At 51.2% G+C, this 27,963-nt stretch overlaps 3 protein-coding genes across 8 annotated transcripts; 2 read left to right on the top strand and 1 right to left on the bottom strand.

Annotated features, from left to right (window-relative positions):
- The first annotated feature begins 837 nt into the window (after positions 1-837).
- ZBTB8B (zinc finger and BTB domain containing 8B) lies at positions 838-10,781 on the top strand. 2 transcript variants are annotated; one of them, XM_020800547.3, is made up of 4 exons: positions 838-1,085; positions 5,081-6,057; positions 6,838-7,016; positions 7,825-10,781. In XM_020800547.3, the coding sequence occupies exons 2-4, from the start codon at positions 5,112-5,114 to the stop codon at positions 8,131-8,133; spliced, it is 1,434 nt and encodes a 477-aa protein (XP_020656206.3). In that variant the 5' UTR covers positions 838-1,085; positions 5,081-5,111; the 3' UTR covers positions 8,134-10,781. The 2 variants fall into 2 exon arrangements, with proteins under 2 accessions (XP_020656206.3, XP_072835876.2); XM_072979775.2 differs by lacking the exon at positions 838-1,085 and adding an exon at positions 2,578-2,652.
- Positions 10,782-14,208: 3,427 nt separating this feature from the next.
- ZBTB8A (zinc finger and BTB domain containing 8A) lies at positions 14,209-20,276 on the top strand. Of its 3 annotated transcripts, none has more exons than XM_072979773.2 (4): positions 14,209-14,318; positions 15,950-16,914; positions 18,043-18,212; positions 19,563-20,276. In XM_072979773.2, the coding sequence occupies exons 2-4, from the start codon at positions 15,975-15,977 to the stop codon at positions 19,893-19,895; spliced, it is 1,443 nt and encodes a 480-aa protein (XP_072835874.2). In that variant the 5' UTR covers positions 14,209-14,318; positions 15,950-15,974; the 3' UTR covers positions 19,896-20,276. The 3 variants fall into 3 exon arrangements, with proteins under 3 accessions (XP_072835874.2, XP_072835875.2, XP_072835873.2); XM_072979774.2 differs by lacking the exon at positions 14,209-14,318 and adding an exon at positions 15,378-15,472; XM_072979772.2 differs by lacking the exon at positions 14,209-14,318 and having other exon boundaries at positions 15,533-16,914.
- Positions 20,277-21,524: 1,248 nt separating this feature from the next.
- ZBTB8OS (zinc finger and BTB domain containing 8 opposite strand) lies at positions 21,525-27,418 on the bottom strand. 3 transcript variants are annotated; one of them, XM_020800610.3, is made up of 7 exons: positions 27,195-27,418; positions 26,467-26,491; positions 25,627-25,748; positions 24,847-24,929; positions 24,323-24,375; positions 23,415-23,451; positions 21,525-22,504 (listed from the first exon to the last, which is right to left on the bottom strand). In XM_020800610.3, exons 1-7 carry the CDS (start codon positions 27,283-27,285, stop codon positions 22,418-22,420), a joined length of 498 nt encoding a protein of 165 aa, XP_020656269.1. In that variant the 5' UTR covers positions 27,286-27,418; the 3' UTR covers positions 21,525-22,417. The 3 variants fall into 3 exon arrangements, with proteins under 3 accessions (XP_020656269.1, XP_020656270.1, XP_020656271.1); XM_020800611.3 differs by having other exon boundaries at positions 27,203-27,312; XM_020800612.3 differs by lacking the exon at positions 26,467-26,491 and having other exon boundaries at positions 27,195-27,329.
- Positions 27,419-27,963: the final 545 nt, after the last annotated feature.

The following is a 27,963-nucleotide window of genomic DNA, read 5'->3' as shown; positions in this document are numbered from 1 at the left end:
TTCCACTGCCTCCCGGAGTTGGGTCAAAGTCATGTTGGTTGCTTCGGTGACCCTGTCCATCCATCTCGTTCTCTCTCGTCCCCTTCTCCTCTTGCCTTCACACTTTCCCAACATCAGGGTCTTTTCCAAGGAGTCTTCTCTTCTCATGAGATGGCCAAAGTATGGGAGCCTCAGCTTTAGGATCTCTCCTTCCAGGGAGCACTCAGGGTTGATTTCCTTCAGAATGGATAGGCTTGTTCTCATTGCAGTCCAGGGGACTCTCAAGGGTAATGAGTAGACAATGACAGCCTTTACCTTTCAACCCTGTTCTGGAAAGGTAGGTCTAATTAGCTGTGAAAGAAAATAACAATAGATAACAACATAATTATCATATTTGGTAACGGCTGAAGAAACCTTGGCTAATATTTAATCCATTGAGATGACTGTTCAGCATGTGTATACATTTCCTCTCTGCTGCATCCTTCTGGACTCTTGTTCTGTAATTTTGCTGCTTTCAAATCTTGTGAAGAGTGTCCTGGTAGACTGATGTGATTTCAGACCGGTTTCTGTATATGGCGTTTTCTGATGTCGATTTAGGTCCGTTAATTCTTTTGCCTAGAGTAGTACAGTTTGTCCTATGCAGAGTGCAAAGCGGCATTGATGGCGAAAGAGAGCACAGATCGTGTTGACCTTGGGATGCATCTGCCTCAGCAGTTTGGAAACGTGACTTATTTGGATGACAAGTCCTAGGATCTCCACGGTGGTCCTTCGAAACGGCAACCTTTCTGAAGCCTGACCTGTTTCTAACAATCCCTGCCTGCCTGCTTGCCTCCCTCCCTCCTGGTCTTTGGTTTGAGAGAACTACAACTCCCAGCAGGCCGTGGGCGAGGCGCATGCTCCGTGGGAGGGGAACCCCCCCTCCGAGGGGCGCATCCGAACCTGCTGCGATGGACCTGCCCTCCTTTTCGCGGGCGGCTGATGCTGGGATTGGCGGCTGGTTCGGCTGGCGGAGACCGGAGGGGCTCCGTCGGCGTCTCCCTCCGTTCGCCAGGCTTGGTGGCGCCGCGCAAGCAGGCAGGCAGGCAGGCAGGGGGACCGGTGCAAAGGTGAGGGCTGCCCGGGGAATCAGGAGCCCGGCGGCGCTTGGGTCCTCGCTGGGCGTGTGCATGGGCGTGTGCATGCGTGTGCATGGGCGTGCATGCGTGTGCATGCATGGGCGAGCAATGCCTGCAGGCTCCAGAGTGGGGGGTGGGTGGGTCTGCCTTTGCTTTGGAGGCGGCTGAGTCCAGGGTGGTGCCTCCTTCCCAAGCCTGGAGAAGGGAGGCAGGGCGGCCAACTGACCGGGCGAGCCGCGCCTGGTCGGCTCCTGTGCCTCGCTCGCTCGCTCTCCATGTGCAGCCCGGTGCTCCTGGCTCCGGAGGCGGGGATCGGAGCCGGGCAGGGGCTGGCTTTGAAAGGGAAGGCGCGGGAGCCCAGGTGCCCCGGGGAGCGATCCCTCAAGCCCCTGGTTGTAAAGGGGGGGGGGGCTTGTTGCGGCCGGGAAGCGGAGGCTAGGCGAGAGCCCCCCCCCCTCCCGGCGAGGTTGGCCGCTGGAGGCTGCTGGCGGGGGTCGGGAGAGCAGGAAAGCTTGGGGTCTGCTCGAGAGGCACCAAGCCTTCGGGTCAATCCGAGATGCTGCCGTCGGGGAGATCCTCGGGGAAACGGTGGGTCTGGCCGTCTGCACCAGCTCAGAAACCCAGCTGGCTCTGGAACGGTTGCGGGGGCTTCTTTTGCTGGGAACCGACCCAGACTTAGAGGAGGGGGGCGGCGGCGCCATGAACTGTTGGGATGGGTCATCATCCTACCCAGAAGCTTCTCCAGGGCTGAGATGAAAACCTGGCTGTCTCCAACACAAGCAAACGTGACTCTCCGGTAGCTACATACTTAGTGGGAAGGGGGGAAGCACTTTGTGCATGCTCGAGGCAATCTCACTCTTGGCTGGCTGTCACTAGAGTGGTTGAGGGTTTGTGAGCATCCGCTGGCTTTGAAACTGCAAAGGTGTTCAGGAAGCAGCCCCCGTTTTCATGCTGAATCCACTTCTGACCCTGTCCTTGTGGTGCTGTGGCGTGGCCGGTCAAGGGGTTGGAGGCACACACAGGATCTTCAGGGAGGGGGTCTGCCAAGGCCACCTTCCCTCCTGTGAGTTTTCTCGGGACCCAGCAGGGATTTGAACCCAGGTCTCCAGAGTCCTAGTCTCTGACTCAAATGGCTTTGTTTATGCAGAATAATTGTGAAGAGGAAAGTGGTTAATTAGAGTAAGAATAAGTTATTACGGCATAAGCTGCAGTTTAGATATATAAACAATCAACATCAGAGCCCATTATTTGTGCTAAGAATGCCATTGTCACTTCAAAATTTCATTTTCTCTGCTTTTATCGGTCTGTGCCGGGTCCTTAGCCCGACAGTGCATACATTTAATTGCTGAATAGCTCAACAATTTAAGTCTCTGGCTGTAGAGCCGGAGGTTGGGAGTTTGATTTCCCCCACTGGGCCTCCTTGACAGGGGCTGGACTGGATGACCCCACGGGGTCCCTTTCCGCTCTATAGCTTTAAGGTTATATTTCACTTGATAGGTCTGAAAAAGGGGCCTATAATCTATGGGAGTTCACACTGAAATACGTCTCTGCCTTTAAGGTACAGTGAACCTTGAGCTTATGTGATTGTTTATGTTGTACTTGCTTTTTCTAAAGCATCCGAGTTGTTTGTAGCAATGTTTTGTCTGCTGTCTGGGGATGTATTTGCGTTTTTGTTTAGCCATCAGAAGGAGAGGATGGTGGATATATGTTTATATACCAGGTTGTTACAGTTGCCTTCTTGCTAACGCATCTTCTTCTTGTATGTGGTTGTGCTGTTTCTGACTTGTAGGTTTTCTCCTTATGTGAGATGTTCATGGAGGGATTTAGCTTTTCCACCCCACAATGACTTTCCATGGGGTGGTGGGGTGGGGATAGAGATTTGAACTCAGGTTTCCTGAGTCCCAGGGATGTTGGCAAGTCTTTGAGCCTGAATCCCAAGTCTTGAGTCTTCAGCATCAAGTCCTAAGTCTGAATTTGAATCTTTGGTACCAAGTCTGAGTCCCTATGACAATCGTTTCCCCCCAGAAAAAAGGGAAAGGTAGGTGGGTTCTGAGTTCAAGTTGAGTCCAAGTTATTGGGGGGAAAAAAATCTGAGTCTGAATTGACTTGCTGGCCCCACTTGACACCGTATCCCGCGTCTCAAGTTCCCATCCCTGCTGATTCCTAGACTGTACCCATGACACCACACCCGCGACATCGCGCCAGCTGTCCTGAGTTCGCACACAAATGTAGTTTACATCTACATACGCTCAAACGTGGGTGAACAGCGAGTGGGGCACTCTTGCAATATTAAACTGCTGCTGAAGGTGTACAACTGCTTAACAGGGATTTATAGCAGTCTCAGTCTTCCAGCCTGCAGGATGGGTGCAGGAAAACCCACCCGTTGTGGTTCACAGCCTTGAAATTCAAGCAAGAACAAAAAATATAGGGGGGTGGTGGGGAGTTCCCCAATAGTGGTAGGATACATCGACTGTCACGATAGTGGTTGCATCTCAGTCACCCATTTTTACTCTTAGCCTCTGTGTTAGGAGGTTTTGTTGTTCGTTTGCAATTAATTGGTGTGTGTATGTTTGGGGGGGGGGATAGCCATTAGGCTGTGGACTTTGGCAAAGGGAAGCATGGAAGGTGAGATCATTAGAGTTGACGAAGGAAGGAGAACGGGAGAGGAAAACGAGGGGCCGTGCGGCTGAAAAGAGCAGGAGAGAAGAAGGAGATGAAAAAGAAAATTGCATGGATTGAAAGAAAGGGGAAAGGATGTGTGACCTGGATATTCCAGTTTTGTCTCTCTCTGTATGTGTGTCTGCGTGCGGCTTCCTTGCTGGCCATACTGAAAATTCTTTGTTCTTCGGACTGGCTGGTTTCCCCCGGAGGGTTATGCTACAAAAACCACATGGTTGAGGGGGAAGGGGAGATTCTGCCAAGGTCCTAAGGCCGGTCTTTGTCCGGGGGTCACCTTGCATCGTCTTGGCTTCCCACAGAAGGCGAGTCGCACGAATTTCCTCCTTATCGCCTCTCCTGCGTTTGTATTCTGCTAGTGCCGGGATTTGGCCTGCCGTAAGGAAGGCCAGATTCTGGAAGGTACGGCTTCAGTATGTCGTCCAGGGGGGCAGATTCTTTTAGACCACGATTAACTGTTCGTTTTTCTCATCAAAGGGTTCTCCAGGGGAAAGAGCTGCAGGAATCTGGATTGATCAGTTGTGTTCAGGAGTTCAAAATGTTACTTATTTTTTTAAATTGTGTTTATTTCCACCCCGTGATTTATGTGTGGTACATGAACAGTCCCAAAATATGACATTATTTTCTTGTTACCTGCCATCAAGTCGCCCTCGACTTATGGGGATCCTTATGAATGAGCAATCTGAGCCCTGCTCAGTTCTTGCAAAACCAAACCTGTGGCTTCCTTTAGGGAATCAGCCCATCTCACATTGCATCTTCCTCTTTTCCTGCTGCCTTCCACCTTTCCTAGCATGATTGTCTATTCCGGAGAATCCTGTCTTCTCGTGATATGCCCAAAGAATGGTGCAGATTAGTAACAAAATGCTTTAGGACAGACCGTTTTCCCCCAGCCTTAATGTTTCCAGACATGTTGGGCCTCGCTATCCCCAGTCATTTCAGATGTTGGTTGGTTCTGTGACTGGTGGCCAGAACAGCGAATGCCAATATAATCCTAGAAGTGGAGGCAGTCGTTCAAGTCTACAGATCTGGGTTTATTTTATTTTGTTAATATTTAAAATGTTTTTACCCTTTAAAAGGACACAAGGCGGTTGCCCTCAAGTGCCAGTCTGATTTTCAGATTCTTGGGTTTTTTAAAAACTCGGTCGCTGGCCTCCATCATGGGGAAAGGTTGGGATATTCCTCTGGGTGTCATGCGCTCACGTTTTCAAGGTCCATTTCTGCTTGTAGAGGTCGATGAGGTGATCTTGGTTTCTCCTGCCAAGGGGAAGGCGTCCCTGATCTGACATTCTCTCGCTCCTGTCCCCTTGCAGGGCGAAGCGTTAGCTCCTCACTCCAGGGACCATGGAGATGCAGTCATACTACGCCAAGCTTTTAGGGGAGCTCAACGAACAGCGCAAGAGGGACTTTTTCTGCGACTGCAGCATCATCGTGGAAGGACGGATTTTTAAAGCCCACAAGAACATCCTCTTTGCCAACAGCGGCTACTTCCGAGCGTTGCTGATCCACTACATCCAGGACAACGGCCGGCATAGCACGGCGTCTCTGGACATCGTGACCTCCGAGGCCTTTTCCATTATCCTGGACTTCCTTTATTCAGGAAAGCTGGACCTGTGCGGGGAGAACGTGATCGAGGTCATGTCGGCCGCCAGCTACCTGCAGATGACCGACGTCGTGAATTTCTGCAAGACCTACATTCGCTCCTCGCTGGATATCTGCAGGAAGATCGAGCGAGAGGCTGCCTTTTACCAGGCCGATAGCGGGAGTGCCACCTTGGCGAGAGAGGGCCCCTCATACGGGGCCAAGGGCCCGTGCTCTGCATCCGTTTCTTCCCTGCAGGAGAAGGACCGGGTCCACGACTGCCAGCAGGACCCACCCTGCGGAGAATGTAGCAGCTGCCACCCCATGGAGCTGGTGGTGCGGGATCCCGTCAGCAGCGACTCCCACGACGACCCGAACTCCTCGCTCCCCAAAATGGTGGAACCCAAAGTGGAATTTGACGCCGACGAGGTGGAGGTGGAAGTGGGCGAGCGGCTGCCGCAGTTCCCGACGCCGTTGACGATTGAGCAGATAGAGGACGGGCTCCACGGCGGCCCGACCGTGGATCTGACGTGCAACAATTACCACATGAAACAGTTCCTGGAGGCCTTGTTGCGCAACAGTGCAGGGCAGAGGAAGGACGACGTGGTCCACCATTTTGTCCGTGGCTTCGAGGGGAGGCCGGAAGACCCGGGCGTGGCCATGAGCTCCATGATGGACATTCACAGTGACTGGTACGGGGAGGATACAGGTGAGAAAGAAGAGAGCCCCAGAGACCGGAGGTGGTGGGCGTCTCCGGTTGGGCAGTTTTTGGTACGCAAGGTATACTACTTCTGGGTAGCCCATGTAGGATCCTTCTCACATGCGCCATCTGTCTGGATTCAGTTCTGGGATCTTTGGCTTTTTGGGCACAGAAGCATCCGGTCCAGGAATCTGTCTGATATTTGGGCATCCGTTTCAGCGCCCCAGGTGGTTTTTGAGTATTGTCACAAAAGGGAGAACCATTAGGTTGCTTAGTGTAGCCAGCAGGGATGTGGTAGAATGAGTTCTCCCAGTGAGTAAGCCTCCCCCCCCCCTGGTGATGGTGGAAAGCTCAGAGGATGCTTCCCGATGTGGAGACGAGCAGCAGAGGAGGCAGGAGTGGGAGGAAGCTATGTCTGAGTGGAGGGTTGTGGTTTATTTTAATTCCTGTCCACACCATGTACACCTGGATAGAAAAAAAAGGCTCACAGGTTTGTTTGCTACCCCCCCTCCCCCTTGATGTCAGAAGCCAAAAAGGCAAACCGGTTGTTCGAGTCTTGCAAGCCGAGTCCCTCTGACCTACCAGTATTCCAGCTCCAGCAGCTCCCCCCCCCCCCCCCGTTGGACTATCCGGCGTGGCTAGTGTGAGAAGCCAGGCCACCATTTTCACTTCCGTTGCTTCATCTCCAAACAGCATGAACTTGTGCATGAATTTGTGTTTAAAAGTTGCTGTGGAAAATTCTCCCTTCCCTCCCCCAAGCACTGGGTGAGCTTTGCGTTCTTTCTGCAGGGGATGTGCTGGTGGTGCCGATCAAGCTTCACAAGTGCCCCTTCTGCCCGTACACGGCCAAACAGAAAGGGATCCTGAAGCGCCACATCCGCTCGCACACGGGCGAGCGGCCGTACCCCTGTGAGATCTGCGGCAAGCGCTTCACACGGCAGGAACACCTCCGGAGTCACGCTCTGAGCGTAAGACAGAGGCGGGTCCCAGAAGAGCCGGGCAGGAGGGAGGGAGGGAGGCAGGACAACCCTGGGACCTTTACATGTGATGGTCATTTCTAATCAAGCTATGATTGAATCTTAATTTTTTTTTGTTTCAATTTTAAATTTGATTTGAATTTTTTTTCTTTAAGGGGCCTCTGAATGGTTACTCGCCTGTGGCATGGAGGGATCGGCTCCTGGAGAGCTTTATTATTACAGTGGTGCCTCGCTTCATGACGTTAATTCGTTTCAGCGAAATCGCTGTAGAGCGAAAATGTCGTAAAGCGAAATAAAAAAGCCAATTGAAATGCATTGAAAACCGTTCAATGCATTCCAATGGGCTGAATAACTCACCGTCCAGTGAAGATCCTCCATAGGGGCGGCCGTATTTGGTGCCTATAAAGTGAGGAATCCGTCCTAGAAAACAGTGGGGAGCCATTTTGAGCAGCCGGCGGCCATTTTGAAAACCCGACGATCAGCTGTTTTGATCGTCGTAATGTGAAGAATCGGTTCCTGAAGCAGGGAACCGATCGTCGGGAAGCGAGAAAAGCCCATTAAAACATTGATCGCAAAAACATCGTCATGAAGTGGATTCGTCGTTATACGGGGTAATCATTAAGCGGTGCATGGCTGTATTAATATTTTAAGGGGAGGGGGTGTTTCTTCTCCTTTTTGTGCTGTTGGTGAGGTCTGTCGGCAGCCCAAGGGGAGACGGGTGACTTCCCCTGGTGTGAGGGCATCGGCTTCCAGGCACGCTCGGAGCTGCTGATGGCCCTGCTTCCTTTCCTCCTTCCAGGTCCACCGGTCCAACAAGCCCATCATTTGCAAAGGCTGCCGGAGGACGTTCACGAGCAGCCTGTCCCAGGGCTTGCGGCGCTTCGGCTTGTGTGACAGCTGCACCTGCGTCACGACGACCCACGAGGATTCGATGCCCATCAACCTCAGCCTGATGGAGCCGTCCTCGGAAGGCCAGGAGAAAAACGACCCCGACAACGACTGGCCCATCTACGTGGAATCGGGCGACGAGAACGATCCTCCCGAAGACGACGATGCCGACCCGGATCCCGACGATAAGCAGGGACTCCACCGAGAAGCGCTTATGTAGCCCCGAAAGGGATCCTGGGATGGGGAGGGGCTCGGGAGCCCCGCTCCTCCTGCTCAAGGCAGGGGCCACACAAACCCTCTGGTCACTGCTTGGTCATCATCTTAGCAGCAGGACACGATGCGTGTTTAATCCGAGTTGCGAAATGTCTTTAAAATAATAATAATAATAATGCAATGTTCTGAGAACACACGGGAAGACCGGGGCTTTCAAAATCCCGGAATCTGCTTTTCACTTCTTAGTGCTGGGCACTAGGATCTTTTTGGAAGGATTCGAAATCCAGGTGAGACGAAGCGTCATTCCTGACACCCTTTTCTTAATCCTCTGGTTTTTAGGTGAAGGCTTTGTAATTTTGCAGCGAAGCATCTTCTGCTTTCGCTCCGAGAGGCTTCTCTTCCTTCTTCTCCTTCCCGTTTACCTCCTCCTTCCTCACCTTTGGGATGACATTTATCCAGAGCCACCCTCTCTCTCAGGTTAGGTTGTCCTAACCGTTGAAGCTTCGCATGAGACTCCGTCCATGCAAAGGAGGCTCAAACTCCACAGACCTGTACGCAGTAAAGGAAAAAGAATGACCTACCACCAAGAATGGATTTTCAGACTTTTTCGGTACCTCTTTGTTTCTATTTCCTCCTTGTCCCTCTGTTTCCAGAGAGGTGACGTCATCGCGATGGCCCTCACCTTAAGACACGGTGGCTATAAACCAGCGTGTTGTGTTCCCATCCAAGCCCGTCTCCTGGGATTTCAAGCCAGGAGAATGTTCTTCATTGCACACTGCTTCTCTTTTGAAGGATCCTCTGGAACGTTCTGTGCTTTCCATTTCTCCTTACATGGCGGAAGCGGTCTGGCTTTCTGACTTTTCTATGTTCTGTGAGTCTTTGGTCTTTTCGCTCTCATACTTCTTAATCGGTCCTCCCAACATCTTCATTTAGAAAATGAAAGACTGGCCCTTCGGATCCAGCTCAAAGAACCTTGTAGAGTGATGGATCGGTAGAAACAGCCAGAGAAATCTGTGTGGTCACATGAGAGTGTCAGCCTGCCAACTGCTGAATGATTTCAGAGTGCTTCCGCCAAGAACAGGGTGGGGTTTGGTTTTGGTTGCTTGTATACTGACTACATGATACCCTGTTTCCCTGAAAATAAGACCTAAGCTGAAAATAAGCCCTCGTATGATTTTTCAGGAGGCTCGTCATATACAGTAAGCCCTACCCCAAAAATAATCCCCAGTGAAGTGAAACCCCACCCTTCACCTTTCTGCAGCAACCAGAAGAAGATGACAGGACTGCCTTTGAATCCATGTAGATTGTGGTACATGAAATCAATAAACACATGCCCTGGAAATAAGCCCTAAATGTGTTTTTTGGAGCAAAAATTAATATAAGAGCCTGTCTTATTTTCGGGGAAACATGGAATTGAAGGCGGGGAGAATACCTTAGCTGGGTGATGGAGCCACCAGCTTTACACACAGGATGACCTTCCATCTCCAGCTAAAACGATAGATAAAAATGATCTTTTTTCCCTATCCATGATGTTGGAGAGCTACGGTTGATAATAGCTCTGAGCTGTTCGGATTCAACATACAAGTAAGACTTGGATATAACGCATTGTATTTGACAAGTCCATATTAATATCTTTACATTAAAGGGGGGAATGCATCTAACTTTAAGAAAATACGGTTTTGGAAGTCACGTTAAAACATCACTTTTAAAGTATCGTCTCCGAGCTGCATCATTTGGTTTGACCTCCTGTGGTAAGCGGAAGTACTCATTTAAATGTTAAATTCACATATTTTCAAGGTCTTCATATACAAAGGCTTTCATGTGAGTTAAAGCTGTGGCTTTCTGTTAGTTGATCACTCATCTCTTGCATACAGTCTGTTATGCCTGCTGAAGTGTTTATCCATTTTTGAAGAGGCATTCCTCATTGAGCTAGCCATTTTAACAAAACAAAGCAAAGCTGCCTTCCTTGCATAGATCCACAGAATTTCACCTGGTCCTGTCTCTAAGACCCAGGAGAAAACAGCAATAAAAATCCCTCACAATAAAGGGAAATAAGAGAGAAAATAAAATTAATATGTTTTCTGGAGAAGTCCCCTTGAAATACTGCAGAGTAGACACATGTCAGAGTCTTGAGGACTCCTGTTTTTATATATTTCGAACACATTTTGGAAAACAAGACAACCGTAAAGGTTGCAAATTTTGTACCTGCAACTTTTTCTATGGGTTCTTTAAGATCTGTGACCTCCCCGTGTTATGTAGGAGGTCTGTGGAGGTGAATTAACAGGCCTGGGGGAAATGGAAGGGGCCCCTAGATTTGAGTTGTGGGTTGCATTCGTTTTGCTCTAAGAAATTCTCTTGTGCATTTTGTGAGTAGGAGAACGGCTCTCTTAATATTTATATGTAATGGGGGAGGGTGAAGGACTCCGAGCCTGCCACAACTAAGATTATATGGTTTTGATTCTTGTCTTGCTTGTCCCTTTTAAAAAGTGGATTCTGTCTGTCATCTTGTGCTTAATTGTGGAATGGATGCACTTTACTTGCTCGTCTGTGGCAGGTGCTCTCATCGATCTGTAAATGCCGTGGTGATTCTCGCTCTGCTCCTTGACGTCTCCGTGGAGCCCTCTGTAATAAACGTCTACAGAAAGTTTAGGAAAAGTGATGAAGTACTTTTGAGAAACACTCGCGTGGCACTTAAAGGGCGGCAGGGGGCTGATTTCTTACCTGCTCGATCACCTCCGTTTTCTAAACAAATGCAAAAGGATGGATCATAACCCATTTTTAAGAGGAATGGACCGTTGGTTTTTAAGAGATATTTTCCTTGTTCCTTCCCATAAAGAATCAGCTATGCTGTCACTGAGCTGCATTCCGGAATTCCTCCTTTCTCCCAATCTTAAGCAGGTCCCAAATCTGCTTGTTTGGAATTCAATTCCGTTGATTTCAGTAGAAATTGACTGCAAGCGTGTTTAGGTTTGTGACAAAAAAAAAAAAAATAACATTGGAGACTAAAGGGCCTTGGGCTGTTTTTAAGAAACAAAATGTTAGGTTTGTTTACATCCACTAACATGGAGCTTTAGGGAAAGTCTCCATTAACTCCCCAAGTTTTAAGCCGCTAAATACAAAGGCACAAATGAAGTCCATTGTGAGGAAGTGGGGAACCTTGGCAGCTCATTGCTCCCACGATGGATTTGACCCGATCCCACCTGCATCTCCTTCTGGGATGAGTCAGCCGAAATCAGTGTGATTCAGTTTCTGAATTTCTGGCACAAGTCGTTAAGTCGAGAATGGTATGAAGAGGTGCTCTTTTAAGCCACAAACATAATGGCTCCCCATCATCAGGAGACAGGGAGCTTCATGTAACTCCAAAAGCCACAATGATCTCCTTGGCATACAAATATTTAGATGCAAATTGCCACAGTCTCAAAGGCAGTGGTTTCGTGCAGAAAGTGCACAGGTAGGTGGCCAACAGGGAATAAATAGAAGCAGGATGGGAGGTTTTTTTTTTTTAAAAAAATGGCTTGTTGATCAGAGACCTAAAACCTAGACATTTGCTGGGGGTGGCGAGAAGGAAAGACGGGTCTAAATGCCCCCTCCCTTTCTGCTTCAATTCCAATGTGTTCCTCCCCCATCATCAAGGCAACAAGACTGGAAAGCAACTGAAATTGAGGAACTACAAGGGCCCCCTTGGCCACCCCTCCCAACGGGGGTGTGTGTTTGTGGATGGGGGGCACAACTGAAGGGCTCTTGTCACTTTGTGCATTATCCCCTCGTGTTCGCTGAGCATCCTTCTATGTACCCTACCTGTTTATATAGCTGTCGTCCAGTACTTTTTATAGCTGAAAATGTTAAAAAAGAAAGAAAAGAAAATAGTATAAGCAAATAAATAGCAACGTAACAGTGTCATGGTGGTATCTTTTGTGGGGGCTTCATCCCGGCAACTGCCTGAGTAGATGGGCGTGCACGTCTTTCTTTGCTCATGTCAGGAGCACCTCGTAGTGGAACTCGTCCACGAAAACTCACATTAAAATATAGCAGATAGTCTTTAAAGTGCCACATTTTTGTCTGCTTTGTTTTCAGTTTCTTTGGCCTGATCTGCCAGCACAGATGATTAGTGTGCTTGTGGGGGGACAGGTAAGTGCACCCCCGTTCATTCCTGCCCTTGTGGCTTGACCAAGGCCCCTTGTTCTGAAGGAGGGCCGTCTGAACCCCCTTGGACCCAAGCGAAAGGTGGAGCGGATGCCCCTCCGTCTGTGGGGCAGAGCCCTTCGAGTCAGTAATCGGGCAGGGAGGGGACCCCTCCTGAAAAAGGGATGCGCTTGGGGCAAAACGCTGGCGCATGAAAACGCAGCGGCTGGCCCTTCCTTTTCCATTTCTTAACTTTGGCTCCCGGTGTCGTGCTCGGAGGTCTCCTCGTGGCGCGTCTCTTGGCCTGCAGAAATTCCCAAGGAAGTCCGTCTTCCGCGTTTTTCACAGAAAACCAAGGCTCTTGGCAGAAGCCTTGACAGGTTTTGGTTTGGCCAAGGTTTTCATATGAGATGCCTCACTGGAGAGGGCAGAACTTCAGGCAATGGGCCCGCAGGCCTGGCTAAGGGGGCTACGATCGACCGGAATGACACAGGATATGGATTACAAGACCATCATGTTGCCTTCCACCTTTCCCGGCGTGATCATCTTTTGGGGAGAATCCTGCCTTCTCAGGATGTGCCCAAAGAAGGACACCCTCAACTTCCCAGGTTTATTGGTGTGAGGGTTCGAAGTGAGGCTCCTCTTTCACTCCTCCTCGTGGTTGTGGGGCACCCCTCTCTCGTGCCTTCTGTGTCACAACTGGCAAACCAGAAATGGTTTCCTCATTCAAAGGCAACATTTTGCCAACAGGTACCTTCCTGGTTGGGGTCCACCAGGGCTGGCCTCGGCCGGGCGGCGCCACAGAGACATCCCAGGGGATACCCTCTCCTACCCGCTCTGAAGGTCATTTGTGCCGCTGCTTCTTTTGTTGGCTTTTTAAAAGGCTGACCCCCCCCCCCGGTTGCCATTCATGAATCTGTAAAAAGGCACAAGAGCGCAGCCTAGTCAATCTGGGAGAAGAGACAAGAGTTTCTCATTTTCCTTTCCTCGTTTTTTGGAGCACATCCCTTTCTTTTTTAGGGCGCGCCCCTCCCACGTTATTTCCGTCCTGTGGAGCCCAGCTCGGACCCCGGGGCGGGGGGCGAGGGGGAAGTGGGGCGGCCTCGGGGGCCAGCAGGTCCCTTTACCCCTCCGGCTGGCCTTCGGGACGCTTGGCCCGGGGGATCTTCCAGGGCTCCTCCTCTGCGCACCGGCGGCTCGCTTGGGGGAGAGGGGGGGGACACCGCTTCCTTTCCGAAGAAGCCTCCCCAGACAGGGGGCGACCTTCCTTTCGGGGGGGGGGCGGCGTCGGCGGCGGGGAGGTGCGGGAGCTGTAGTTCAAAAAGGGGACAAACCCCTCTACCCACTCCGGGTTTTCGGCATGAAATCCTCTCTTTCACGGCCGTCAGCCGCCCCCCCCGGTGGGGGGGTCCTTTGAAAGGAGAAAGCCAGAAGCTGAGATACATGGTTGCCAGAGTCCAAACATATTTGCAAGCAAGGAAGCAGAGTCTTATTTCGCGAGCTCTGCGCGTCTCTCTCCTCCCCCCCCCCGTGCCAAACCCTCGAGGGGCTGAGCGGGCGCTGGGCGCGGAGAGGCGGGCGCTACGTCGGGGCGGTCCCGGGGCTCCGTGGCTGAGGCTGGGGGGGGGGGGCAGAGGGAAGGAGGGAGGGCGAGGAGGGGGCGAGGCGGGCCGGGCGTCGGGGGAGAGGGCGCGGGCTCCTCCGGGGGGGGCGGAGGCGGGGGGGGGCAGCCGCCTGCCAGGGGAGCGCCCTCGGCGCCATCCAGCACCAGGAGGCGGGCGGGGCGCGCGCGCTGGGGAGCGAGCTGAACGGCCGGTGGGGCTGGGCGGGCGCGGGGGGGGGCGCGCGTTGCCTCGCCCCCGGTCCCCCCTCGCCCGGCCGGGGCTGTCCCCGGCGGCCCTCGGGCGCCTCGCTCGGCCTCGCCCACGTCAGCAGCAGCCGGGAGGGAGGGAGGGAGGGAGGGCGGCCCTTTTGTCTCGCCTGGCGCCGCGGCGCCCCCGCGCCCTCCCGGCCCCGCGCCCGCCCGCCCGGCGCGCCCGACGCCGCCGACGCCCCGCTCGCTGCCCAGCGGTAAGTCGGTCCCGCGCCCGCGCTCGCCTCCCCCGCACGCCGGAGAGGGCCGGGATCCGGAGCCGGGCGCGCCGCCTCGGCCGGAGCCCCACCGGGCAGCCGGCGCCCGGCCAGCCCTTCAGCCAGCCAGCCAGCGAGCGGGCGCCATTTGCCGCTGCCGCCGCCCCCCCCCCCCGGCCGGGCCGGTCGCGGCGGGGCTGCCACAAAGGGCTGGCCGGGGACAGCCGGAGAGCCCCCCCTCCTCCCGCCGGGGCAGCCGGCTCGCCCGCCTTCGGGGCCCCCGGCGGGGCTGGGCAAGGCTGGGCACGGCATGCCGCATCGCCTCCTGGCGCCTTCCGGAGGGGGGGAGGGCGGCGGGGCTCCCCGCGGCGGGAGCTGGCAGGCAAGCAGGCAGGCGGGCGCCCCCCCGCCCTTCCCGGTCCCCCCGTCCCTGGAGCGGGCAGGGCAGCCCTTCGGGTCCGGGGCGGGAGGCGAGGACCGGCGGATGCGCCCCGCGCGCCCCGGGCAGGCGGATGGCGGGGCGCCGGGCGCGTCGGATTCCCCCCGGGAGGGAGACCGCCCCGGTGGCCGGCCCCGGGACCCGCCGGCACGAGGAGAGGGGCCAAGGGCTCGGCGGCTTCGGTTCCATCCCCCCCCCCCCGCGCGCCCCGGTTCCCGGCGCCGCCGCCCTTCCTCTCCCGGGCGCGCCTGGCAAGGGGCCCGGATTTGGCCCAGGGCCGCCCCTGCAGCCGCCACCCCCCCAACCGCCCCCTGGCCCCTCTGCTGCCGGGAGCCCCGCGCCGGGAAGGGCCGGGAGCCGCCCGCTGGGGAAACCGGGCGAAAGGGAAAACCCAGGACCCCGCCGGGCTGGAGGCTGGGCGACCCGGGCGCGAGGGATGCTCGCCGGGGACCGTTTCCCAAAAAGGCTCCGCCGGCCTCGTGGGGGTGGAGGGGTGGGGGTGGGCGGTGAGACCAAAATGGGGGGGGGAGGTGTGCCTAGGGACCCTTTGGAGGCCCTTGAGAGAACATGTGCGGGGTGTGTGTGTGTGTGTGTGTGTGTGTGTGAGAGAGAGAGAGAGAGAGAGAGAGAGAGAGAGAGAGAGAGAGAGAAGCAGAACAAGCAGCAGCCAATTCAGGAATCGCCAGCAAGAAGGGGGCCTGGCCATTCACTGCAGGTGAAATACACGGTGGGAATTGAACCTGAACAGCAGCGGAGAGCCCCCCCCCCGGACATTGGGACTGGCCAAACTCGCCCTGGGCAAAAGGGAATTCGGGGTGGGGGCTTAGATCATTTTTAAAGACAGAGGACCCAAATGTTCTAAGCTTCCAGCTCTCTGTAGGTCCCCTCGGCTGAAATCTCGCCTTCCTGCCTCTCCTTCCTCCCTCCCTGGGTGTCGGGTCCTGCCACGACATGCAGACTCGGCCCAAAACCCTCACTTTTTCTTTTAATGTCTCACCTGGTAAATTGGCCGTGTTCCTAAAAACCTGCACCTGGGCTCTTTTATATGTGTCTTTCTGCACACCTTTTGTGCCTGCGAATGGCTCTGGCATGGTGTCAGTGACAGGATTGGGGCCAGGGCTGCCTAGCGAGAAGCTTGCCCCTGGAAAAGGCCTGTTGGAAAAGAGAGATGATCTTGTTCTTTTCTTGGCAGAGAGTGACCCAGGTCTTCGGGGAGAATGGAGATCTCTTCTCACCCGTTCCACCTTCTGGAACAACTCAACGAGCAGCGCCGGCAGGACTTGTTCTGTGACTGCAACATCCTGGTCGAAGGGAAGGTCTTCAAGGCCCACCGGAATGTCCTCTTTGCCAGCAGCGGCTACTTCAAGATGCTCCTCTCTCAGGGCGCCAAGGAGAGCAACCAGCCCACCACCGCCACCTTCCAGGCGTTTTCCCCCGAGACGTTCTCCGTGATTCTGGATTTTGTCTATTCCGGGAAGCTCTCCCTCACGGGCCAGAACGTGATCGAGGTCATGTCGGCGGCCAGTTACCTGCAGATGACGGACGTCATCAGCGTTTGCAAGACGTTCATTAAGTCTTCCCTGGAGATCAGCGAGAAGGAGAAGGACCGGTATTTTAGCCTCTCGGACAAGGAGGTGAACTCGAACGGCGTGGAGCGGCAGTGCCTCTACAGCGCCGGCTGGAGAGCGGAGAGCAGCCCCCCTCAGTCTCACCTGAGCCCCGATCAAGGCACGTGCATCGTCAGCGGGAACTCTTGGGCCAATTTTAGCTATTACCCGGCTTCTCAGAGAAACGCCCAGCCTCTCTCCAAGCACGACCAACGGTCGGACCCCATGAAGAAGAGCAGCCGGCACGCGGGACTGCCTCAGCCCCCGGACGTCCCTCCCTACAAATCGAGCAAACTCGAAAACCGAGCTTTGGAGCCCGCCAGCCACCCGAGTCACTCCGAAGAGGACGTCCAGATTGATTCGGAAGGCGATTCCGGCCCGGCCGGCTACCCGTTCGGCCAGGGGTCGGATGCCGTCGTCAGGGGCCTGGCCGTCTCTCAGCAAGAACTGGATTCGCCTCATCCTGCGGGCAAGTCAAAGTCCTCCAAAGTGGACGACCAGTACAGCAGCATGCCCTCCGTACTGAGCGTGATGGGAAACTGGGTGGACGGTAAGGGTTTCTGTACCGTGTAGATTGTGCAGCCTCTGTTCTGTAGAACGTGGCCCTCTGACTGCATGGAGGTGATCACTAAGCAGCCGCCACAGTGAACTAAGAAAGGGAAAACTGGAAGCTTTTTGGTGCATGATTTATTGTTTGAGAATAGGATTCCCATCCTTGCAGGAGAAAGTTGTGATGAGCCTAAGGATGCCCCCAAGCATGTTTTGAATATCTGGTGCAGTGCTGCCTAAACTTGGGTAACCCAGCGGTTCTTGGACTGCAACTCCCAGAAACCCCGGCCAGCTCAGTACTGGGTGCAAAACTGCAATAAATTAGCCAGTGACAGTCCATGTGCTTCCAGATAAGACTTGAAAATGTGTCAACGTCAGAGGGCAGGCAGGGGTGTCTTTTTTCCTTACATTGCAGGCAGGAAAGATTGTAGTGTCTTGTAGAGGCCATTAACGTACCATGAAAAGATGAAGCAGAATAAGTCACAGAATTCTAGAATAACAGAGTCGGAAGGGGGCCTCTAAGGCCACCAAGTCCAACCCCCTGCTCAAGGCAGGAATGCAGATCAAAGCAGATCGGACAGAGGGTTGTCCCATTTTCTCTTGATTGCCTCCAGCATTGGAGCACTCACCACCTCCCCATGAAATCACTGGTTCCATTGCTGTACTGCTCTAACAGTTAGAAAGATTTTTCCCCCTGAGATTCCGCATAAATCTGGTTTCTTGTAACTTGGGCCCATAAATGCATGGGCCCAAATCCTATCGCAAAGAGCAGTGTATATACAAGGGTGATTGCTGTGAGGTTCCCTCTTCCCTGACAAACTGTCCTTTGCACCATCAGTCATGAATCCAGTTTCCCCACCACCACATAACTAAGCATACAAAGGGCCGACCCGTCAGAATTGGGGGAAACCACTTGCATGTTTTCCTGACAGATGCCTGGCCCCGCTGACGTACTTTATCAATGTAATGTGTGCTCCTGGCAGAATTTATAGAGATGCACATACACTCCCCAGAAACGCCTTGGTATTCCCAGCCTCGGGGAATCTGCTGTTTTCTGTTGCTCAAAAGCCCTGCTGGACCGGGGACCCCCTTTGCAGCCATTTATAAAGGGTTTGTTTTGCCCTTACAGACGATCTGCCGAGGATGAGGTTCAAGTGCCCATTCTGCACGCACGTGGTCAAGCGGAAAGCGGACCTGAAGCGCCACCTTCGCTGCCATACGGGAGAGCGGCCGTACCCCTGTGAGGCGTGCGGGAAGAGATTCAGCCGGCTGGATCACTTGAGCAGCCACTTCCGAACGGTGCGTGATATTACGGCCTGCTTTGCCATAAGATGTCTCAGGATGTTAGGAACCAAACCCCCCACCTCAATGTCAATTGAATGTACTGTTCAGTTTCCTCACAGCGCCTGGTTCTGAAGTGTTAACCCCGACACCAGGAGATAGAGCTTGAAATTAAACGATTAAAGTTACTAAAATACGGGCAGCCCCAGGAAAGCGATTTGGAATCCTTTTGATTTTAGTGGAAGAGGCAGCCGTGTACTTAACACATTTTTGACAGGAAACAGAGGGACATCAACGTGATTAAATGCGGCTGGATTTTGCTCTGTATTTTTCCCAGGTTGTTGTTTTCTGAGCACTAGAATCGGAGAGCCCAAAAACCTGGAGTTTGTACAGCTCAAAAACCTTGCAAGGGAAATGCATAGTTACAGACTGAGGATATCGTAATCAGTTTTATATCGTGCCATAAAATGCTTTTCCATCTCTATCAGCCTTACCGTAAGCAACCATTTCCAAAATAAAGAAAAAAATGTTTGCTTAACGGTGATGTGAAGAAATTGGGTGCTCCGACCAACTGTGATGTTCATGATTATTCATTTAAAATATTTAAAATATTTTTATGCTCTGTTTCTCTGAAGAGGGCCTGATCCAGTTGCACCTTGTTACGCTAAGCAGCAGGATTTCAGCCACTGTACCCCATGTCAGTGCTTGTACACGTGTGTGTGGTGCCCACTATTTTTACTCTTTTTGTGCAAAACTGGGTTGGCATTTTTAATGCCTTTTATGCGCCATTTTTCCTACAAAATCAGAAACATGGTCACCATGTGTTAGCCCCTTGCAAATAGCCTTTTCCTTGGGTTCGGCTACTCTCATGGCCGTGAGTTTTGGGGGGAGAGACTTGCAGTTTCAAGACATGAGTTGATTTGGAATATCTTTAACTCTTCCCCTAAAGCAATGGTCTTTCAATCCTGATGCTAGCACCAGTCTTCTATTGACTTAGCTGGATTTCCTGTAAGGCAGAGTGAGGTTCCTATATTAGGGAGCAGACTTGGGTGGGTGGATGTGAACCGGATTGATGCTCCATCTTCCACTTCTTGAAACCCACCCCCAGCCTCTCTCCCCCCACCCATTCAGCGCATGTCTAGTGCTGCCTTCTGCTCCTTTTCCAGGACTGGGGCCGGCTTAGTGCCAGAAGCTATTTGCTATTTTGATTTACTAGAAATCAGAGTGGGAGACTCAGTCGCAGAATGTAGAAAAATGTAAACAGTCTTTATTCTGGTTTAACAATGCTCAATGTGTCACGGTGCATGGCCTCCTTCAAGAGCTACGTATGAAAACAAATTGTTCATGAGCGCTCCTTCTCACCTCCAGATTCATCAAGCTTGCAAGCCCATCTGCCGGAAGTGCAAGCGGCACGTGACCGAGATGACGGGGCAGGTGGTCCAGGAAGGGACGAGACGGTACAGACTTTGCAACGAGTGTCTTTCCGAAGCCGGCATAGACAGCATCCGCATCGACCTCGACACGGAGCCGCCACCCGAATTCCCGCTGGAAGAAGACAAGGATTCCAGCTGGAATTATGGAGAGGACAACCGGTCCGACGTGGAAATTGTAGAGGATGGGTCTACGGATCTGGTCATCCAGCAAGTAGACGACAGTGATGAGGAAGTGGAGGAGAAAGATATAAAGCCAAACATTAGGTAGTTTATGAACGGACAGGACGGGAAGAAAGTTTTCCCCCTTTAACAATGTCATTCCTTTGTCTCGACCACCAACTCCCAGTCGGTCGGTGGTGAACAAACACTTGATTATATAGGCTTTCTATGACGTGCGCTAAACTTGCATGCATTTCTGAACATTCCGTTGTGTCTACCTTGAATTTAGTTACTCAAAATATCAATATTTTGTGGGCATAAGGAGAAGCATCCCTCCATGTATAGTGATTCTGAACACTTATTTCCTGAACTGCAGAACTGCGATCATTTTTTTGATAATACTGGAAAGGATTTCTTCTCCTCAAACCTTTTTTCCACTGTTGGGGAGCACTTCAAAATAAAGTTAACAACTTCGTTGTAAGTTACCCTAGTAACGCTTCGGCACAGATGAGGGTTTTGCTTTCGAAAGCCACACTTATAAAAAAGAACAGCATTGTTTAAATGGGTGTATTTACTCAGAAGGAAACCCCCATGGGGTTCAATGGCACTTACTCCCAGGTAAGTAAATAGAATTATGGCTTTAGCAGATTGGCCAGTCATGAAAAATCCTGGCCCGCTTTTTGCCTGGCCCTTCTTCCATCCCCTAATGCTGGTGGAACAATTGGGGGGGGGGTCGCTAACGGGGGAATTAAAACAGCTCATAGCATTTCAAAACAGGCTGCCCAATTTCTTTCTGGTGGGGTGTGGGCAGAGAAGCTCTCAAACGCTACTGGTGGTTCACTCTTTGCTCAGATGCTGAAGATGGCCGTTCTTCATCCTTTGCACCCTTATAGGACCGGGTTAAGATGCCGGACTGATCACAGTGGCCTTTCTGCAGCCTTCTGCCGTTAATATGAACTACCAGATAATCTCCCACCTACCCGCTTCCACCTCCTGCCAGCTTCATTCTTCTCTCTTTGCTTCCAGCTAGAATCCTAAATTGGGAATGTTCAAAAACCCCAACCCCAGGTTTATAGCACTTGGGGAGCAGCATTGTTCCCTAGCAAATTCTTCTGCTAAAATTTCGTCTCCGCACTGCTGTTCCTCTTTCTTAGATTTTGCTGCCTGCTTCTCCTACTACCTGGGGGTGTCTATAAAGACCCACAAAGGGGGTAGGAGACCTTGAGATGTCTTTTCTGAATAAAGACAACGGGCTGGTAAGGCCAACCTAGGCAAGAGGTGAGAAACGTGTGAGCAGCCCCACCTGATTTTTAAAAACTGAAATGTTGCTGTAGCGAACTGCAAGTTTTATTGAAACCATGGCAATGAGGATTAACTCTCTTCCTGCAGATAAATGTGTACACACACAGATGTACAACACACCCCTTGTCTACAGCTGCTCCTCTGATCAAATTAACACATGTTCACGTAGCACCCTCTTTGTCATTTCCCTGACCCTCTTCCTAAGAAGGGATTGACTGCATGTGCATTGCCTGCAGTTAACCTAGCTTATCATTTACGACATGATTCTTTCACTGGGGTACCACCATGTTGAACACTGGATGATCAGAGACGGAGATGGGCATCCATAGACACGGACCACCAAAGATGGCAGCTGGGCAGAGCCAGACCAAAAGCAGGCAGAGAGGGGAAAAGGAGAGACCCGAGTTGCCTCGAGTATGGGACAACGACCAAATGCTTTATAGCAATAGTAGTTATTTATTACAGACGTAATAATCATAAAACTTCACAAAGTATCTAAAAATACAGCAATAACAAACCAACAGGAACCAACCATGAGGGAGAACCCACATGGGATGATTGGGGGGGGGGAAGGAGAACTTTTTCCCCCTGAAATTTCTGAACTTTGCAAACAGGCCAAATCACACACACACACACCGTTAAGGATCAGGCCTTCTCTGGAGCTGCACCTCCATTCTGGAGCACCTCTCAAGCTGGTTAATTAGCCCCTTTATGGCTGTCAACAGACACCGCAGAATTTCCCTTCTGTGCAGCGGTCCATATTTAAAGGCCAAGAGTCGGTTTCACTTTTCTGGAGGATTCCAGGGCTCTCTTTAAATCCATAAGGAGTTTCAGATTGCTTTAATATTTGTTTTGTACTCCACTTTTGAGACTTTTACAGACCAAGCGAGGCCCGGGACTATTTAAATGAATAAGAGAAAGAAACAGTGGTTTTATATGCTGCTCCCCCCACCCTCCCCCATCACCTTTACAGTAGTTGAAAAAATATTTATTTCCCAGTGCCTGACGTAACGCTCCATGAGAATCCAGCATTAAGCCACTAGCACCCAAGCAGAGATTACAGGCAGCCGTGCCAGGTGACTCTTGGTCTTAAATTCATCTTTGAACACAGAAAGTCTTGTTTTGACGTCATGTCCTCCACCGTGACACGCCAGCGCTGGCTCTTCCTCAGGAATCACCGGTTGTGCCAGCAAACTGAATTTCCACACCTCGTTGGATTTGGGCACAACATTCCAGGACGATGCGTCTTATGCGTGGGATTGCTTTGGTGCTTCTGGCCAGGGAAGGAGGCCAACGCAATTCTCTTGGTGATCCTTTTTTCCCCTTTGTTTAGATATCAATGATGACAAAGACTTCCGGCTTCTCATCTTCATGGACCTGCATTGCCGAATAAGTTATGGCTTTCACTTCTGTGCCCTGATTGGGAACAAGAAGAGGAACATGGGTTCTAACGTACTCTGGTTTCTCTTCGGATCTTTGGCATGTTGCTAAACTAACATGTCCCTAGGAGTCCCCCGTGAGAGGCGGAATATTCTGGGATGCCGAATGAATACTTTTGCAATGAAACAATCCTGCCCATAAAACGTAGTGGCATTAAGTCTGTGTCAACTACGTTTGTTCACTTCCTTAATGGGTTGATTGGATGTGATGGGAGCCCATCTTTCCCTGCTGTATGCGAGAGACCCAGGCTCAAGCACTCCTCCCGGTGGTTCCTGAGGTTGGGAGTTCGAGTCCCCACTGTGCCTCCTTGTGAGTAGAGACAGCCTGGGTGGCCTTGGGCAAGCTGCACGGTCCCAGGGCAACCTCGGCAGAAGGGAAGGGGGGACTACTCATTATTCTATGCCTGGAAAAACCTGGAAAGGCTCACCATCAGTTAAAATTGACTTGATGGGATATAAATATTAAACTAATAACATCACTAAATTAATGTTCATTTCAAATTAACATTTCATATGTCAGCTGTAACGGCACTGCTTCCAAGCTCTGAGGGCTTCCACAGCCCGTTTGGGATGACATTCGCCTATTTATCTCCCATGAAAATATTTCCTCTTATGTTTTTAAGAGGCAACAGAAACTTATTCACTTCAGGAGACCCTGCCTGAAAATATCTGGCATGGAGACAGTACGGGTAAATTCTCTTGGATATTTGCTATGGGAAATCTTGCTTCAGTTTGTCGGTTAAAACGGTGTGTGGGAGAGCATGCCAGGAAACGGGATATTAAAATTTGTGGTGGGAGACCCAAGAAAGCACGCCGAGTTCTGCCTGATTAATCTCCAGCTCCCCAGGACCTAAGAACCAAAATAATGTCATGGAAGACAGACTTACCTGTGGATGCTTAAGCAGAGAGAATTCCTCTCCCCACCTTAAAAGGAAAAGAACATAGCTTCAATTAGGAAATCAAGTTAAAAAATTTAAAAACAGAAAAAAATGCTGTCATTTTTATAAGAGAGGGAGAAAAATTCAGGGCAATGAAAAGTCCCTTAGAACAGAGGTCCCCAATCCCCGGTCCATGGCCTGAGCCGGACCAGACCGTGGAGACAGACCTCCCCCCAGCCCTGCATGCACTCCCCCCCGTACAGCCCATCTGCGCCTGCACACCAGCACGCATGCACCCACACGAGCACTGCACCACCCATTGTGCATGTACATAAGCGTGCACGCACCTGCACGAGCGCCCCCCATTCCTTTGTGCATGAGCGCAGGGGGGTGCCCTACTTTCCCCAGCCAGTCCACACGGCTAAAAAGGTTGGGGACCGCTGCCTTAGAACATCCCTTTAGAGTAGCCAGAACAGCCACGAGGGCAGTCCAAATGATCATCTGATGATGTGTCCAGAGAATGGTATATAAACTGCTCTGCTCTAAGTCCCCAAGGACACACACACATATCCCACAGGGAGTGGAGGGCAACAGTCCAGAGGTTGTCCCAGATGTTCCCACAATGAAATGGGCATGAAGAAGGCCAAGCCACCTCTTGGACTGCCATCCATTCCCTACAGAAGATCTTTATTTCAACCTGAATTGTTATAGCAGGCAATTGGGCCACAGACAGAAAACAGACAAACCAAGCACTACTGTCAGTGTGGGAGCCAATTTTGGGGCAATGGGGGGGGGTCCCTACAGTTGCTCCTCATCACTTCCAAAAATGTGGAACCTTTCACGCAGGGCCACCATCTCTTTTTGCTCCCCGGAGTTTCAGGGCTCCCGTTTCAGACAGGACGATTCTGTTTACTCACCCAATAGATCTCACCTTGAATCTGATTCGGTCTATGGAAAGCACTTTAATTTCCTGGGAGAAAGAAATGACAATGACTTCTGAAAGGGCCTAGCTTCACAAGGTATGTGAAGCTATGCCTAAACTTTTGCACTACACAGTCTTTCTTTTTCTTCGATCATATTTGTTTCTCACACAACTCAACTTGCAACACAATTCCTGAGTCACCGTCTTCAGATCAACACACTGAAGGCAGGTTTTCTACCACCCCCCAGCAGTGAGCGACACGACTGTGGCTCTCCTCTCTCACATTGGCTATCAAGCCTGGGGAAGTCGACCGTGAAACCAGACAATGGGCTCCCCACTTCGTGGTTTTTAGTTGGCCCTGTTTCTCTCCGGATCTTCTTTGCATCTCATTGACGGTGCCTCCAAAACTAATAGGGTGGATCCAACATCCCGCTTATGCCACAGAGGACGAAGCTGGGGCAAAGTGAGGGGGGGGGGAATCCATTTTATTCCATACCTTTGAAAGCAGTAAATACTCACCCTGGGGACGAAAAAGTCTTCTGCACTGAATTTATACAACCACTCGTCCAGAAAATGATAGAGAAGAGACAGCATGTCATGTCCTTTGGAAGAGGAGAGTTAAAGTGAATTTGTGAGTTTCCCATGAGTTAAAGCTTCAGGACCTGCTCCTATAGCCTATGATGCTGTTTTAAAACTCCTGTTTTATAGGTTTCTGAAGAGTAATGTAGCTCAAGCAAGGGTTTAAGGAGAGATCTGGAAACGCTCCTGTGAGGAATGGCTGAAAGCCTCAAGTATACTTCCAGCTGTTTAATTTGGTGGGAAGTGAATGCCTCTCAGATACAGCACCCGACAAAAGTTCTGTATGATAAATAAGGAGGGTAAAATGGAAAGTTGATGACACCACTTTTGGAGAATGTACAGCTTTCTCAGTAACCCTGCTTAGTGAGCGTCAATTAATGGCGCAACATCTTCCTGGATGAAGGTCATTCCTGCAGGGCTCAATCCTAGCAGCCCTGTCTTAGAACACCATTTATTATCTACACTGGTCAAAAACTTATTTGTTACTGGAAATTTTATTAATTTTAATTTTATTTCTATGCCATCCATGTCCTCATAGGGTACCCAGGGCAGCTCACAACAGCTAAAACTATACAAGGATCAGCAGTTTTAAAATACCATATTGATACATATTTTAAAAAATTTATTTATAAAAATTAAAGCCAAGATGAAAAACAATTAAAAAGAAAACTTCTGGAGGGCACCGGTTGGAGAAGCTTGATCCTGGGAGCATCGTCTTACCCTCGGCCTCCACCTCGATGCTGTCCAGAGGTTCTACCGTCTCTGTGTCTGTCATGTACCCGAACATGGCCATGGCGCATTGCTCAAAGGCCTCCTCCAGAGTATCTCCCCAAGCGTGTAACCTAAAGGCAGATCAGAAAGAATACCACACGTGTAGAAAGGAGTATAAGGGTGAAAAACCTGACCTAATATGTGGAGAAAAACAATTTCCGCTGCTTACAACAGAAAAAAAGTCCTTTTAAGAATGTCCTTTTTAGACCATATATGCAAAATACGGTGGGTCTCCTTAAAAGGCTCATCATTCTCATTTCTCTGCTCTCTCCAGCTTCTTCTGCCCAATTTAGGAATTTAATTAGCAAATGGAAAACCTTTATCCCTTCAGCTAAGCTCAGACAGGCCCATAAACAGGTGTCTCAGTCCTTCAGGAGATGCCATCTTACTTTGCATGCCAAAGGTCCCAGATTCAACGTTGAAAGTATGTCCAGAAATATGGCTCAGAAAGACCCTAATCAGAAATGCTGGAAGGGCTGCCTGTTGGTGGAGACAGGACTGAGCCAGGATCTGGTTCACTTCCAGGAGGGCAGCTTCCTATACATTTGGTGCACTTAGAAAGATTTGACCTCAGGAGTTTAAACTCTGTGTGCAGAAATAGTCCGGCATGTTCACCAAAACAATTTAGGGCCCAAGGTGCAATTGCCGAAACATGTCAGGAGTAAATGTTTCTCTGAAGAGCCGAGTAAAAAGGACTACACGTTGCATAATGCACAGCTCATCTCTAGTCCTTCCTCTCCCCTCCTGTCACACATTCATTAGATTCTAAATTTACTGAAAAATACTCACTGTACATCTGCGGTGTGATCCAGATCTAGGCGGGATTAAAAACACAGGACAATTATAGGATTATCCATAATTTAAAATAATTTCAAAAGCAGAGCAAGACATTAAAGACAGAGCAGGATCAATTAATAGCCAGAACCTTTAAAAAAATTAACAGTTTGACTAGCAGAATGAAAGTCAAGATAGCATGTAGGTAGCTCATGACATCTCCAGACGCTTGCAGTACAAGTCGTACTGGAGCAAGATCTGTTGGCTTTCAAAAAAGAACAAACTAAGAAGTATATTAAGTTCTCTGGAGTAAATTTTCTGCAGAGGTTTTGTTTTGGAAAACAGGGCTGGCCCTGGTCTTCCCAAATTCAACCTCCCCGTCGGGTCTGCGAGAGTCATTCACCAACGCTGAAAGTTTCTTTATGGTTTCAGCCAAAATGTCATAAAAACTGTCTTTACAAGCATCTCCCCAGATTTCTGGGCTCTTTCCCCCCCCCCCCCCAAACTCCCAACCAGCCAGGCTCTCTCGGTTCTGGTGAGATTACTTTTGCGTCGGTCCTTCTTTCCCTCCCTGCCTCGGCAGGTCTGGGGCGCAACGCAAGGCAGAGAGGAGAGCCCCCGAAACGACTCTCTCCAACAGCCCTTCGCCCAGCCTCTTTCCAAAGTCTCCAAAATGGGCTCGCCCAGCAAGCGGGTCAAAGGAGCCTTCCCTTTCCCGACGCCTTTGCAACACGCGTACTCACACTCGTACTTCTTTTGGAGAGGCGCGTATTTCGCCTTCAGGGCTTTCTGATCTTCGGTCAAGTTATAGTCCCGGTAATTGTCCAACGCCATGACTCGGCCAAGGAAGGCAGGACCCACGGATCCCCCACTTCCTGCTTTGGACACGGTGAGAGATTCCGGCTTGCAACGTGTTTAAAGGGACAGCCGCCTCCCGAGGTGCACGCGCCTGTTCCGTGCGTGTGTGCGCGCGCGCACGCGTTAGGGACGCGCAGAAAGACCCGGGAATATCCAAGAAAAGCAGGCGGGACCGGTGCTTATGCAGGGACGCCTCGTGGCAATAGGTTTCTGCAAGGCAGGCACGGAGGCAGGAAGATGCGGCAGATCTTCTTTTTCTTCTTCTGTGTCTTTTGCTCATTTGTACCGACAGGAATTCATCAAGGGAGGCTCCTCTGGACAGCTAGCAAAGGAAAGGGTCCCTGTCTGGCATCATGTGCAGCAAAAGGTACAGAAATGGCACCAGGACTGGGAAAGGGGCCGAGAGCAGTCGGGATCCTTCCCTGTGTCCGGTGGTCATGCAGTAGCATCCCTGCATGTATTTATTATGTCCAAAAACAAAGGACCTCGTGGCATCTTAGAAGACGGACCTATTGGGTGCAAGCTTTTTTTTTGGACTCTGGTTCCACCACTTCTTCACATGGATGGTTTCTTTCTACACATCCTGAGCTTCTCTGTCTTTGGTCAGGACATACATAAGTGTTTATGCACTCTTTTCTGTGTTCATGTACACAC

The sequence above is a fragment of the Pogona vitticeps genome, chromosome 9 (assembly GCF_051106095.1).
Source record: "Pogona vitticeps strain Pit_001003342236 chromosome 9, PviZW2.1, whole genome shotgun sequence".
Taxonomy (NCBI): Eukaryota; Metazoa; Chordata; class Lepidosauria; order Squamata; family Agamidae; genus Pogona; species Pogona vitticeps.
This window is presented reverse-complemented; position numbering and strand designations above follow the sequence as displayed.

Bases quoted from the DNA above. Each gene is read 5' to 3' on its own strand.
- ZBTB8B (XM_020800547.3), top strand. From the start codon at position 5,112: ATGGAGATGCAGTCATACTACGCCAAGCTTTTAGGGGAGCTCAACGAA. The intron at 6,058-6,837 runs GTGAGAAAGAAG...TTCTTTCTGCAG, and splicing joins CTGGTACGGGGAGGATACAG to GGGATGTGCTGGTGGTGCCG. The intron at 7,017-7,824 runs GTAAGACAGAGG...TCCTCCTTCCAG, and splicing joins TCCGGAGTCACGCTCTGAGC to GTCCACCGGTCCAACAAGCC.
- ZBTB8A (XM_072979773.2), top strand. From the start codon at position 15,975: ATGGAGATCTCTTCTCACCCGTTCCACCTTCTGGAACAACTCAACGAG. The intron at 16,915-18,042 runs GTAAGGGTTTCT...TTGCCCTTACAG, and splicing joins GATGGGAAACTGGGTGGACG to ACGATCTGCCGAGGATGAGG. The intron at 18,213-19,562 runs GTGCGTGATATT...TCTCACCTCCAG, and splicing joins TGAGCAGCCACTTCCGAACG to ATTCATCAAGCTTGCAAGCC.
- ZBTB8OS (XM_020800610.3), bottom strand. From the start codon at position 27,285: ATGGCGTTGGACAATTACCGGGACTATAACTTGACCGAAGATCAGAAA. The intron at 24,930-25,626 runs GTAAGACGATGC...CCTCTTCCAAAG, and splicing joins CATCGAGGTGGAGGCCGAGG to GACATGACATGCTGTCTCTT. The intron at 23,452-24,322 runs GTGAGTAAACAG...TTTCCTTTTAAG, and splicing joins TTCAAGGTGAGATCTATTGG to GTGGGGAGAGGAATTCTCTC.